This window comes from Carettochelys insculpta, chromosome 1 (assembly GCF_033958435.1).
Source record: "Carettochelys insculpta isolate YL-2023 chromosome 1, ASM3395843v1, whole genome shotgun sequence".
Classification (NCBI taxonomy): Eukaryota; Metazoa; Chordata; order Testudines; family Carettochelyidae; genus Carettochelys; species Carettochelys insculpta.
The window spans coordinates 372,721,333-372,735,511 of NC_134137.1; the positions used below are offsets into that span (position 1 = coordinate 372,721,333).

The window sequence follows — 14,179 nt, forward strand, 5'->3', positions numbered from 1 at the left end:
ATTAGATTTATTCAGGTTTGCTATTAAACTTCTACTGGTCCAACAAAACCTTCATGAGCAAGCATAATGTTTTGGCAGAGACCCAATAGGATATGTGGTCTGTGCCAAATCTTTTATTTTCTTCGGCTATCAATGAAACCGTTGTGGTAATGTGGGTTTTGTGAACTGTGAGAATTTATGTGCACAAAGAGACTTGCTCTTTGCAGGGAACATTGGGAGCCCTGAGCCCAAGAGGAAGGGTAATTAAAGTTAATGAACCAGGATAACCTTTTCATGGTGGTGCCCACTAGCACAATTGCAGACAAGGGTCAATAGCTATTTAAATTCTATATCATTTTCATCTGGGCTGCTTAATTGCTACTGGACTGGAAGTTGGCAGACAGTTTTTGTACACTACTGAATAATTTGTTAAGAAAAGTACTTTAAGTGAAGATTGAGTTTTGAAAGCTGCTCCCCTTAGAAATACTCTTAAATTTTGAGAAGAGTAAATTTGAGCTCCAGTTCAGTAAGATTGCTTTTTGATATTAAAAATTTTCTTTTAAGAAGATCTGTGACTTCAAAGCTACAAGGCTGGTACACTAGCTGCTTCCTACTCTTCTTACTCCCAGAGCACAGAAGTTTTTTTTCACTTTTCCTTTGTGCAGGGAGTCTGTGCCTCTCACATGCAGAAACTTTGTTTGGTTATTTCTGGGCATGACTGGCTAGGATACCTGTTGGAGCCATTTTATTGGGCATAATTGGTTGGTGAGGATAGTGGTTTTTATATGCCTCTAACTCTGACATTAACTCTTGAGAGTTAAGCTCTGGAGGGATGGTTTTGGAATTTGAAGTCATGGAATTTTCTGACTTTGCTACTAACTTGTTTGTGTGCCTTTCGTGGCTTGTTAAGGGAACTCAGAGCATTTTGTAAACTAATTATCTCACTGATAAGAGATGTGTATCTGTTTTAGGAAGGACAGACTAAGCTAGAATATTTGTAAACTGAGTCATTGTCAAATAGCAAGTTTGCCAGAGCTTGGAATAGAACCTAATCTTAGGTTCTAGTTTGTAGCCTGCATCACATCCCATACAAAAATCCCACAATCCTGTTGAGTAAGAGGCTGTATGAAGCCTTTCTGAAAATCTAAATTACTAGATAAACCACCTCCTTCATGTTGCTCATTCAATTAACATCTGAGACAGAATTGCATTTAGAAAGGAACTGACTTGAAATTAGTGCTAGTTTCCATGTCCACTCAGAAATTGATTGCTTGCTGTTTTTTTTTTTTTCCATGGTAGATAAATCATAGATATGTTTAAGGTCCTGACTCTTAAAGTCATTCAGATTAACTGTCCTTGTGTTTAAAAGGCATGTATGTTCCATTTTTATAGAAACTGTTTATTTGTTCGGTGGCTGGGATGGAACTCAAGATCTGGCTGACTTCTGGGCATACAGTGTGAAGGAAAACCAGTGGACCTGTATCTCTAGAGACACAGAAAAAGAGGTATGTTCCTCCAAACATTCATATTCCTAGTATCTAAGTGCGTCATCTGTTTATTACAAAACTCTTCATGCTTCTGTAATATTTTAGAGTATTGCTTGTATTAAGATTAACATATTGAAGTTCAGCGTGACTTTTGAAATGCTGGTTGAGATTGAGAAGCCACTATTTTACATTCAACCAAAAACCTTTCAGAGTAGAGGAAGGAAGAGGTTGTTTCATTTGTCAACAAGCAGAATAACCCACAAGACAAACAAGGTGGGTGAAGTAATATCTTTTATTGGACCAACTTTTTTTGGTGAAGAGACGGGTTTTCAAGCAGTGGTCCAGGCTTGGAAAAGTATTGTCACAGCTAAATAAAAAATTTAACAGATAATTTAGTGTAAATAGTTAGCATAAATTCTAAGGGACTGTTCACGGTACATGGTGTGGCCTGTTTTAATGCTTCTTTAGTCATGGGACAAAAATGGGGGTTGGTGGCCTACAGATTGTTGTAGTAAGCTATAAATCCAAGACCTTTATTACGACCGTGATTTTTAGTAGCTTAGAAGTTACGAATTTGAGCTTCCAGGCTTATGTTTTGAAAGCAGTGTTGTGCAGGTCTGCTCCCATTTTGAGCTGGTATGTCCTTGTCTGAGGGCAGCTTGTTTTTGATAACGTGGGGGGAGCGGAAGGGTGTTCAGGATAGTATCCCTGTTGAATATCAGTTGTAGTTGTTAAAGGGATCTGCCTGTTAAACTAACTGAATTTAGTTCTATTATTTCAGCAGTGGCAGGGCAGGAAGCTTCAGAGAGCCCCTCACTCAACCCACTAAATTCAAATGGCCACACCCCTCTGGTGGGCGTGGCTCAGCTCACCACCACTAGCAGAACATCTCCATGCCAGCCTTCCTTCTGCTGGATGCATGTGGCTGCCCAGCATAGGCTCCCCAGCCAGTGTCATAGAGGGCTTAATCCTGGGTGCTGGCTGACTGAGGGGCTAAGCCTGTGGATGGAGGGATGGGGGGAGTTTAGGGGCTGAGGGATGAGATGAGTAAAGCCTGGAGATGGAGTGCCGCAAAATTCTTCTGAGTTTTAAGTGTTCTATGGCCAAAAAAAAATTGGGAGAGCCTGGTTTAGAGAAGGGGAATGACTGTCACTAGGGAGCATGAGCAATGCACCTGTTCTGAGTGTTGGTGTCTTTCCAGGAATGCAGATGCAATGTAACATAGATAAATGTGAAAACCTGGTACTGTACTCAGCCATGACTCTAGTATTGAAAGCTGATGAGCATTTTTGGATTTTAGCAGCATTTAACACTAGTATCTCAACCTCCCTGAAGAAATCAAAAACCTAACCCTTTAGTGCTGAAACTAAGTAGTATGGTGCTATGTATATTATAAAGAGGCAATAATATACTCAAGTGACACTATCCTCAATTTCAAAAAAATTTGAAAATTCACATTTTATATACTATACCTACAAATGTAGGTAAAATATATTGTACTTTTGGTTAACATCGATATAGCTTATTGTGCACTATTAATACAGGTTGAACCTTTCTAATCTGGGACTCTCTAGTCCGACAAATTCCATAATTGGGCATGATTTTAGTTAGCTTCATGACCAGTTACCGGCACTGAGGGGGGGGGAGAAGGAGATCCCAGCCCCGTCCATCCCTCTCCCAACACTCCTCCTGTGGCAACTCCCCCCACAGCCCTGTCCGGCCTGGATCCAACACCTCCCATGGCAACTTCCTGCATGCCCCTCGCCCCCGCCCAGTTCCAGCATTTTTTCCCAGCCTGCTCCCAACACCCACCCTATCCCCCTCAACCCCCTCTCCCCCCGGCCCGCTGCACCCCTTTGCCCCCCGATACCTCTACTGCAGCCTGAAGGAACAAGCCACCACCACCTCCTCCTGAGCTGCCTGTAGGTTTTAACTTCCCTCTGCTCGTGGCCCCAAACTGCCCCCAGCCTTTTAACACCCTCCCAACCCTAGGTTTACTTACCTTTCAAAAGCAGCGCCACCTGCTGTGACTCCAAGCACTTGGAACCAATCAGAGATTTCTACATGTATTTTAATGGTAATTTAATGTCGTCCTTATGAGTTTTTTTACCTACAAGCAGAAAGTTGGGAACCAGTTGTGTTCGTATAGCGAGGGATGAGTGTAAAATGAAAGTTTCTGCAATTTTGGACATCTTCCTGTAACACCTGTTTTCTTATCTGGGCTATAAAAACAGTCTAAACATCAGGTGATAAACAATGTAAATGAATTGTATGTGATTTTACAGTATTACAGACATTTGTTAAGTGAGGTGTTTTATGAAAGTCTGTGACACACTGGTGATTAAATCTGTAAAATGTATTAGTAGTATATTAAGAATTATGAGTACTTCTTGATGTTAGACTGTTCAATTGAGATATTCCTGTCTGGGATAGACAGGTTGAAAGTTGCAGTGATTCACTGGTATCCTGTGTAGATTAAGCATGGTAGAATCAAACCAATGCAAGCTCCATTTACATATAGTGGGTGGTAAGCCTACAGGAAAGGAGCAATTTCAGAAGGTCATCCTGCTTCTTAAAACAAATGGTTTTGTCTTTGTTTTCCGTCACTAGACATACACTTGATGACAGAGCTCTTGCAAGTAGAGAAGTATGGATACTTGAACATTCACACTAAGTAACCTGTAATGCTAAAATAAGAGCAGAAAGCAATAAACATATCCCATTTAGTCAATGTAATCTTAGGGGAAGTACAAAGTAAACCAGTTCTGTGACAGAGGTGTAGCCTTAGGGGAGATGATAGTGGTCCATATATTTACAAGTTGCCTAGCACTTCCATTATGAAAGATTGTTCTTTGATTTAAAAAGTTATATTGTCTCAACTGTTTGCAGTAGTCTTTTGACATTTATTAGTAAGAGCCTATCAGACTAGAGAAATCGCTTTTCCTTGTCCTATAAAATGCCAGTCATGTTTAGCTGATCTTTATAAACTGTTGGAAATTCTTTTTTATAGCTGGTACTGTCAGCAGAATTTGGGAAGTGTGCCAAAAATAGAACACGAATGTTTTGAATAGTTAGGCCCACACAGCAGCAGCAGATGATATTGTGCATGGTATTTGGGGAGTAGACAACCAAGCTGTTTCCAGAGCAGCCGAAGTGTTTCGGAATGTGCAGGACTGAACTCCTTCTCCCCTTCCCACCATGCATGATCCCATTGGTCCATCTTCCCACTTTCAGAGCACCATGTGGGATGGATCCCTTCATCTTCAGAGAGCCACAAACCACAACCTGAACACAGTACCCATTCCCTCTGTTTTTTTCCCCTCTCCCCCATACCAGGCTTTTTTTGTATGTATGGTAACTTCACAAACATGTTTTCTTGTGAGGAAAAATGCATTAATTTAAAGAATGGGCTTTATGTTGAACAGTGTGAAGTGTTTGTAGGCAGTGTACGCTATTGACAGTATAATTGGAAGCCCTACAATGCTTAACATTAATGCAGTTTAGATTGAGATTTTTTTAATGGAAATGTGATTCCCAAATCCTTTAGACAACTTTGAAAATATGAATCTTAGAGCTTATGTTATTACATCTGTCATGTTCTCATTTACTCAATATCTGTTAATTCTTGCATGAAATATTGGTGTATTGCTTGGTCTCTAGTTTTACTACCAATTGATAAGCACGAAACTTTTCTTGTTTTTGCATTTGTTAGAAATTGGCACTGTGAAGAATAACTGTCAAATATCAGATTTGTTTAGTTTTTCTGGAAGAGGTCCTATGTGAATTTAATGAAAGTAATTAGAGGAGGAAAGTTTTGGCTCATTGGATAGGGACATGAAAGACTGCCGTTGTAAGTTGATCATTATCTAAAGTTCATACATCTTTTCTTCTCACAAATCTCAAAGCCTCAACTGAATTGGAACATTGAAGATTTTGGTAGCCTAGTGGCTCTGCTAAGTAAATCAGCAAACTGAGAACCATGATAGTTTGCTTTATATTTATCAATAGTACCATAATTCATGCAATAATCTATTTATATTGCAGTAGCACCTAGGGACCCAAAATGAGATCGGAGCTGCACTCTCAGGTGCTGTACAGTCACAAAGAATGTTGTAAACTTCGGATTTTAACAATCTTGATAGACAAGGCAGAAGAAGGGTAAGAGGAGGATGCAGTGTACTATCAAAAGACTGAGAACTGAAACACAGAGGAATTAAGTGACTTACTGAGGATTGTGTAGGAAGTTTGCAGCAGAGTGAGGAACTGAACCCAGATCTCTGGACTCCTTGCGTAGTGCCTTAAGCATAAGAGCATCTTTCTTTACCAGGGCCCTCATTTAGCAAGGTATTTAGGGACATGCCTAACTTTAAGCATGAGAATAGGCTGATAAGAATAAGGGGATTTCGAAGCTGGCGGGGTCCTTTCAAAAAGGACCCCTGTCTGGACGAGATGCGCGACAGTGAAAAGCAGCAATTTTGAAGAGCTGTGGCCGGCAGCATGCTAATGAGGCTCTGAATATGTATTTCAGCACCTTATTAGTAATCTTCGAAATGGCCATTTCGAAGTTTTGTTCCAGTGTAGATACAGCCCTTTTGTGCTAAAAGATCCATGTGTGTTCTAAAATTAAGAAATTACATACACTAAGATTCATGGTATGTGTCACCGTGGACACAGCAGACGTTTATTTGTGAAAGTTCAACATAAGAACATAAGAATGGCCATACTGGGTCAGACCAAAGGTCCATCCAGCCCAGTATCCCGTCTGCCGACAGTGGCCAGTGCCAGGTGCCCCAGAGAAGGAGAACAGAAGACAATGATCAAGTGATTTATCTCCTGCCATCCATCTCCTGCCCTTGTACTGAAGGCTAGGGTACCATACTTTACCCCTGGGTAATAGCCATTTATGGACCTAACCTGCAAAAATTTATCGAGCTCTTTTTTAAACCCTAACAGAGTCCTGGCCTTCACAGCCTCCTCCGGCAAGGAGTTCCACAGGTTGACTGTGCGTTGTGTGAAGAAAAATTTCCTTTTATTAGTTTTGAACCTCCTACCCATCAATTTCATTTGGTGTCCCCTAGTTCTTGTATTATGGGAGAAGGTAAATAATTTTTCTATATTCACTTTCTCCACACCATTCATGATTTTATATACCTCTATCATATCGCCCCTCAATCGCCTCTTTTCCAAACTGAAAAGTCCCAGTCTCTCTAGCCTCTCGCCATATGGGACCCGTTCCAAACCCCAGATCATCTTAGTCGCCCTTTTCTGAACCTTTTCTAATGCCAATATATCTTTTTTGAGGTGAGGAGACCACATCTGCACACACTACTCAAGATGTGGGCATACCATAGTTTCATATAGGGGAAGTATGATATCTTTTGTCTTATTATCGATCCCTTTTTTAATAATTCCTAACATCCTATTTGCTTTACTAACTGCCGCTGCACACTGCGTGGATGTCTTCAGAGAACTATCCACTATACCTCCAAGATCCCTTTCCTGATCGGTCGTAGCTAAATTTGACCCCATCATGTTGTCTGTGTAATTTGGGTTATTTTTTCCAACGTGCATTACCTTACACTTACCCACATTAAATTTCCTTTGCCATTTTGCTGCCCAATCACTCAGTTTGCTGAGATCTTTTTGTAGTTCTTCACAATCCCTTTTGGTTTTGACTGTCCTGAACAACTTGGTGTCATCTGCAAACTTTGCCACCTCACTGCTTACTTCATTTTCTAGATCACTGATGAACAGGTTGAACAGGGTCGGTCCCAGGACTGACCCCTGGGGAACACCACTAATTACCCCCCTCCATTGTGAAAATTTCCAATTTATTCTCACTCTTTTTGTTTTCTGTCTTTTAACCAATTCCCGATCCATGAAAGGACCTTTCCTCCTATCCCATGACCGCCTAATTTACATAAAAGCTTTTGGTGTGGGACTGTGTCAAAGGCTTTCTGGAAGTCTAGGTGTATTATGTCCACTGGGTGCCCCTTGTCCGCATGTTTATTAACCCCTTCAAAGAATTCTAATAGATTAGTTAGACACAACTTCCCTCTGCAGAAACCATGCTGACTTTTGCCCAACAGTTCGTGCTCTTCTACGTGCCTTGCAATTTTATTCTTTACTATTGTTTCTACTAATTTGCCTGGTACTGATGTTAGACTTATTGGTCTATAATTGCCAGGGTCTCCTCTAGAGCCTTTTTTAAATATTGGCGTTACATTGGCCATCTTCCAGTCATTGGGTACCGAAGCGGATTTAAAGGATAGGTTACAAACCACTGTTAATAACTCCGCAATTTCACATTTGAGTTCTTCCAGAACCCTTGGGTAAATACCGTCTGGTCCTGGAGACTTGTTACTATTCAGCTTATCAATTAACTCCAAAACCTCCTCTAATGTCACTTCAATCTGGGAGAGTTCCTAGGATTTGTCACCTAAAAAGGCTGGCTCAGATTTAGGAACCTCTGTAACATCCTCAGCCGTGAAGACTGAAGCAAAGAAATCATTTAATCGCTCCGCAATGGCACTGTCTTCCTTGATCGCTCCTTTTATATCTTTATCGTCCAAGGGCCCCACTGCTTTTTTAGCGGGCTTCCTGCTTCTAATGTATTTAAAAAACATTCTACTATCATTTTTTGAATTTTTGGCTAGCTGTTCCTCAAAATCTTTTTTGGCTTTTCTTACTACATTATGACACTTAATTTGGGAGTGTTCATGTTCCTTTCTATTTTCCTCACTAGGATTTGACTTCCACTTTTTAAAAGCTGCCCTTTTCTCTCTCTCTGCCTTTTTAACATGGCTGTTAAGCCATGGTGGTTCTTTGTTAGGTCTCTTACTGTGTTTTTTTATTTGGGGTATACATTTAAGTTGGGCCTCTAGTATGGTGTCTTTAAACAGTTTCCATGCAGCTTCCAGGGATTTTAGTTTAGTTACTCTACCTTTTAGTTTCTGTTTAACTAGCTTCCTCATTTTAGTGTAATTCCCCTTTTTGAAATTAAATGCCAGAGTGTTTGACCGCTGCGGTGTTCTTCCCAACACAGGAATATTAAAAGTTATTATATTGTGGTCACTATTTCCAAGCGGTCCAGTAACAGTTACCTCTTGGACCAGATCCTGCATTCCAGTCAGGACTAGATCGAGAATTGACTCTCCCCTTGTGGGTTCCTGTACTAGCTGCTCCAAGAAGCAGTCATTTAAGGCATCAAGAAATGTAATCTCTGAATCCCGTCCTGAGGTGACATGTACCCAATCAATATGGGGATAATTGAAATCTCCTATTATTACTGTGTTTTTTATTGTGATAGCCTCTTTAATCTCCCTTAACATTTCAGCATCACTATCACTGTCCTGGTTAGGTGGTCGGTAATATATTCCTAAAGCCATATTCATATTAGAGGAATGAATTGTTATCCATAATGATTCTATGGAACATTTTGATTCCTTTTAGGATTTTTTTCATTTGATTCTATATTATCCTTCACATATAGTACCACTCCGCCACCCGCATGACCTGTTCTGTCTTTCCGATATAATTTATATCCTGGTATGATAGCGTCCCACTGATTGTCCTCATTCCACCATGTTTCTGTGATGCCTATTATGTCAACTTCCTCCTTTGATATGAGGTACTCCACTTCACCCATCTTATTAGACAGACTCTGAGAATTTGTGTAAAAGCACTTTAAAAAACTACCACTATTTATATGTCCGCTTTTCACAGACGCCTTGGATTTTTTTATATGCGATTGTTTCACATCTGATCTTGCCCATATATTATTTCCCATGTTCCCTATCTGACTAATTTCTAGGGCATCCCTATGTATGGAGCCTCGTGTAAGAGAAGTCTCCGTCCGATCCAGGTGCTCCCCCGCACCAATCGGCTTTCCCCCACCTCTTAGTTTAAAAACTGCTCTACGACCTTTTTAATGTTTAATGCCAGCAGTCTGGATCCACCTTGATTTAGGTGGAGCCCATCATTCCTGTATAGGCTCCCCCTACCCCAACAGTGTCCCCATTTCCTAATAAATCTAAACCCCTCTTCCCTACACCATCGTCTCATCCATGCATTGAGACTCTGAAGTTCTGCCTGTCTATCTGGCCCTGCGTGTGGAACTGGAAGCATTTCAGAGAATGCCACCATAGATGTTCTGGATTTCAGTCTCTTTCCTAGTAACTCAAATTTGGCCTCCAGAACATCTCTTCTACCCTTCCCTATGTCATTGGTACCGACATGTACCACGACCACCAGCTCCTCCCCAGCACTGCCCATAAGTCTGTCTAGATGCCTCGAGAGATCCGCAACCTTCGCACCAGGCAGGCAAGTCACCATATGGTTCTCCCGGTCATCACAAACCCAACTATCTATATTTCTAATGATCGAATCCCCCACTACTAAAACCTGCTTCTTCCTAACAGCTGGTGCTCCCTCCCCCGGAGAAGTATCCTCGGAGCAAGAGGATACCATAGTACCCTCTGGAAGGAGGGTCCCAACTATGGGATGGTTTCCCTCTGCTCCCATTGACTGCTCTCCTTCCCTGAGCCTTTCATCCTCCGTAACAGCATCAGGACTGTCAGATTGGAGGTGGGACAGCCCTACTGTGTCCCGGAAAGTCTCATCAACAAACACCTCTGCCTTCCTTAGCTCCTCCAGTTCAGCCACCCTGGCCTCCAAAGCATGCACTCGGTCTCTGAGGGCCAGGAGTTCCTTGCATCGAGCGCACACATACGCCACCCGCCCACAGGGTAGGTAGTCATACATACTGCACTCGACACAATAAACAGGATAGCCCCCACTGTGCTGTTGGGCTTCTGCCTCCATTTCCTACTCTAATTATACATGAGGGTTTAATTAAATGTTTCAGATAGAGGTTGTTATAAAGGATTTAAGTTTAAGGGCAATAGAAGTCACTGGCTCCCTCTAAACTCCCCTCTCAAAACTCCCTCCTGTTAGCACTCACCCTGTTCGCAAGCACCCGGTTGCAAAGCTCCCTGGTCGCTTACTAGCGGGGTTTAAGTGCTCGGCCTCCCTGATAGCTCCTCCCTCTGCCTACAGCTCAGCCAATGAGCACACGGTGTTTAAATTCAAACCTAATCAAGACTCTCAGCTTCCAACTGCCTGCCTGAGCACACGGCCTTTCAAACAACTGCTCAGCGCGCGCGCGCGCGTGCGCGCACACGCACGCGCACACACACACACACACACACACACACACGCCCAGAACCCCCAAACACAAGCAGCCACTTACCCAAAGGTGCTTTAGTTTGCTCCTTCCTTCTCCCCCTCAGGAGAGCCTCTCAAAACTCCCTCCTGTTAGCACTCACCCTGTTCTCAAGCACCTGGTCGCAAAGCTCAGACTTGCATTGTTCACAGTATATGCGGAAATAACTCGTTGCAAACGTTAGCTCTTCTCTTTTTTTCAAGCATGTTAAATTAGTTATTTAAGGTGATTGTGAGTTTCAAACTGTTGGAATACATTAAATGTATATAGGAACTTTTGTAGTCTTTAAATCTAAATAAATGATTTGAGTCAGGTATTGCTATTTTTGCAGTTTGCAAACAAATACATCAATTAATATTGAGGGCCTGTTTGTGTTAGGTGTCATACAAACATAGGGACAGATGGACACTGCCACAAAGAGTTGACTGTGTAGGTCTGTATTCTGCAATCATGCACATGAATATCTTTTACATGTTTGAGTTACTCATACATGTAACTTTTTGCAAGATTAGGGCTAAATTTTATTATTGCCCTAATTTTATTATTTGTAAGCCCTGATGTAATTTCTGTTAATCCCTCCATGTTTTCATGAAGCTTTCTAAACCCCCAACATTGAAGAAAAGCTCCTCCCTGCTACTCCTGGTCCCAAAGTTCTAGAGCTAGTCACTTCCACTCCACTGCTCTTCAACACCTGGCACATGTCCCACTTCTGATAGTGATAACTGCATAATAACATTAAAACTCCAAATGTCTGAAATAAGTATTCTCCATGTTTAAGTGGAGGATATCTCCAGCAGCTTCACAGAGAATACTTAAATATGTCATCCGATGAAGGGTCCTGAACCTTGACCTTGGGAGATCTTGGAAGGGAGCCAGTTCTCTACACAGAGGGGGCTCAGTCTATGATGTGTTTGGCATAAGGTTGCATTCTCAGCTGGCATAGAATGTACATGATCACGTAAGTTATCACGTGAAGTTGTCACTCTGAAGAGCTCATCTTTTAACAGAGATTATTATCGATGTATTTTAAAACTTATGCTCCTGATGATTCACCATACAATCTAGTTGTTTGATCTTGTTTGCAAGATCACTTAGCTGTTCTCTGTATCTTAAAGATTGTGCAGTAAACTGAAACTCCTTCCCAGAAAGGCTTTAAATGCTTCCCAGTTCAATCCTGAAAGCCCTTGAATTTCTTTTGAAAGTGTTCTATAACATAGTCAACTGGGTATTTTAGACAGTTTAAGAGGGGAACAGGTTTTTCCAATTTCTGCTGGAGGAGAATTTATTGGAATGTTAACTTTATAATTGAGAGGCACTAGTTCTGAGTAGTGATAGGTGTCAAAGGCAATTTTCCTTGTTCTGTGAAGGCAAATTTCTTATCCCAGGTGGCCTCTAACACAAGGTGAAGACTAACAGAAATCAACCAGACCAAAAAATGCTTTTTGCCCATCAAGGGGAAAATCTCCAGAACAGCTTTCAGATCTGTAAAGTTTCACATGGTCTTTGCATTTCTTCTCACTAGTGGAGGCTTTGCGTTGGGCTCACGGAACAAGTAAAGTTGCATGGATTTCATTTTTGTCAAATCTCACTGTAATTAATAGAAAGTCCAATTTGGGAAAAAGGAGGAGCCATTGATATTTGGTGCTGTACATACATACTGCATTAATTTGCTAAAATGTACTTCAGTTTGAAAATACAGCTTCAAAATAGCTTGTGACCTTGCTGGCAGGAAGGGGTATCATTTTGTAGTAAGAGGATTGTAATCAGTTTGTGGTTAGAGAAGCAGTAAAGATCCAGCCAGTTCAGTTACTTAAGTTTGTTGGAATCTCTGTATAGCAAATGCTGCTTGAAAGATCATCACATTTTCCTCCAGGCTTTTAGGTTTTGAAAGAACTCCAGTGTGTTTAGTAGGACTTAATCCATGAATGTTCCATGACAAGCATGTGATTTGGTTAGACACTGTAAAAGCTAACATAGCCAAGAGGCTTGAATGTAATGTTGGGAGCCAGGAACTCCTGAATCCTAATCCCAACATTGTGCTGACTTGCTCTGTAATTTCACTGTTCTTCACATCTTTGCAATCTGTACAACACACATTCACAAGATCCTAGATTTGTACTGAGTTACACAAGCAAAGTACATATTTTAAAAAAGTGTGAAGTACCATGTGCCTCCTTTCTACCCATCATTGCATATCGCCTGTCATTATTTAGTTATTCCCCAGACCTTTCCTCTCCTGCATTCTTGCCCTACTTTGTCTTGTGTATTTACATGTGTGAATTTTTTCAGCTCTTGAGGACATATAGCCTATCTTGAACTATTCTGGTCATTTTATGCATCCATTAAATGTTTAACTTCTGTAGTTTCTGTGCTTGGTAGCATTGTTCAGGTGCAGTGTATTTGTTGTGGAAGGAAGGGCATGGTCATGTTTGAGGGTAACTTGTACATTAGTGCTTTCAAGATGACAACTGAAACCTTGAATTTTACCTTAGGTTCCATTGAGAGCTAGTGAAAAAAGAGAGACACTGAACTGAAATGTTCTTGGTAGCCTCTCTGAGCAGATCATTTATGCTTTTATGAAACAAGTGATCTCGATTCTTCTGGTCACCTGCCATTTTTAGATTCTAAACTGCGGGATTTTGGAGCCAGACTAGGGATCTGACATTTCTAATCACTTTTTTTAGGAATATATACAATTAAACTTGAAGATTATTTGATTTATTTTAGTTTTATATTTCAAACTGATGCCTGTCCAAAGGTGTAAGCATGTTAAGTTAATCATTAAACAGTAACAGAGAGGGAGCCATGCCAGTCTATACACTATCAAAACAAAAAGCAGTCAAGTCCCATTTTAAAGACTAGCAAAATAATTTGAGGTGAGCTTTTGTGGGACAGACCCACTATCAAAACAAAAAGCAGTCAAGTAGCACTTTAAAGATGAGCAGAATAATTATTAGGTGAGCTTTCGTGGGACACGCCCACTTCAGAAGTAGTAGTGAGTAGTACGTTTAAAACTAATAAAAGGAAGTTCTTTTTCACACAGCGCACAGTCAACCTGTGGATCCCCTGTCCAGAGGAGGCTGTGAAGGCTAGGACTATAAGAGTTCAAAGAAAAGTGAGATAAATTCATAGCAGTTAGGTCCATAAAAGGCTATTAGCCGGGGGTAGGAATGGTGTCCCTGGCCTGTGTTTGTCAGAGGATGGAGATGGATGGCAGGAGAGAAGTCGCTTGATCATTGTCTTCGCTCCACCCTCTCTGGGGCACCTGGCACTGGCCACTGTTGGCAGATGGGATGCTGGGCTCAATGGACCTTTGGTCTGACCCAATAATGGCCGTTGATATTGGCCATCTAGCTACTTTTCATCTAGAAAATGTACTCTCAACCTTCTTTAAAGACTGCCAAAAGCATTTTGTAGTGTACTTGGAAAGTTGCCAGGCTGGGGCTGTTTCAGACAGAGCAAGTTCCAGAATCTGAGTCATCACAGAGAA

General features: G+C 41.3%; 1 protein-coding gene across 2 annotated transcripts in view; it reads left to right on the forward strand.

Annotated features, from left to right (window-relative positions):
- Positions 1-14,179, forward strand: part of MKLN1 (muskelin 1) — a 147,295-nt gene that overhangs the window by 47,928 nt on the left and 85,188 nt on the right. For both annotated transcript variants that reach the window (XM_074975684.1, XM_074975694.1), the window contains one exon: positions 1,372-1,484. In XM_074975684.1, coding sequence (XP_074831785.1) covers positions 1,372-1,484 — 113 coding nt within the window. The remainder of the gene's footprint in view (positions 1-1,371; positions 1,485-14,179) is intronic.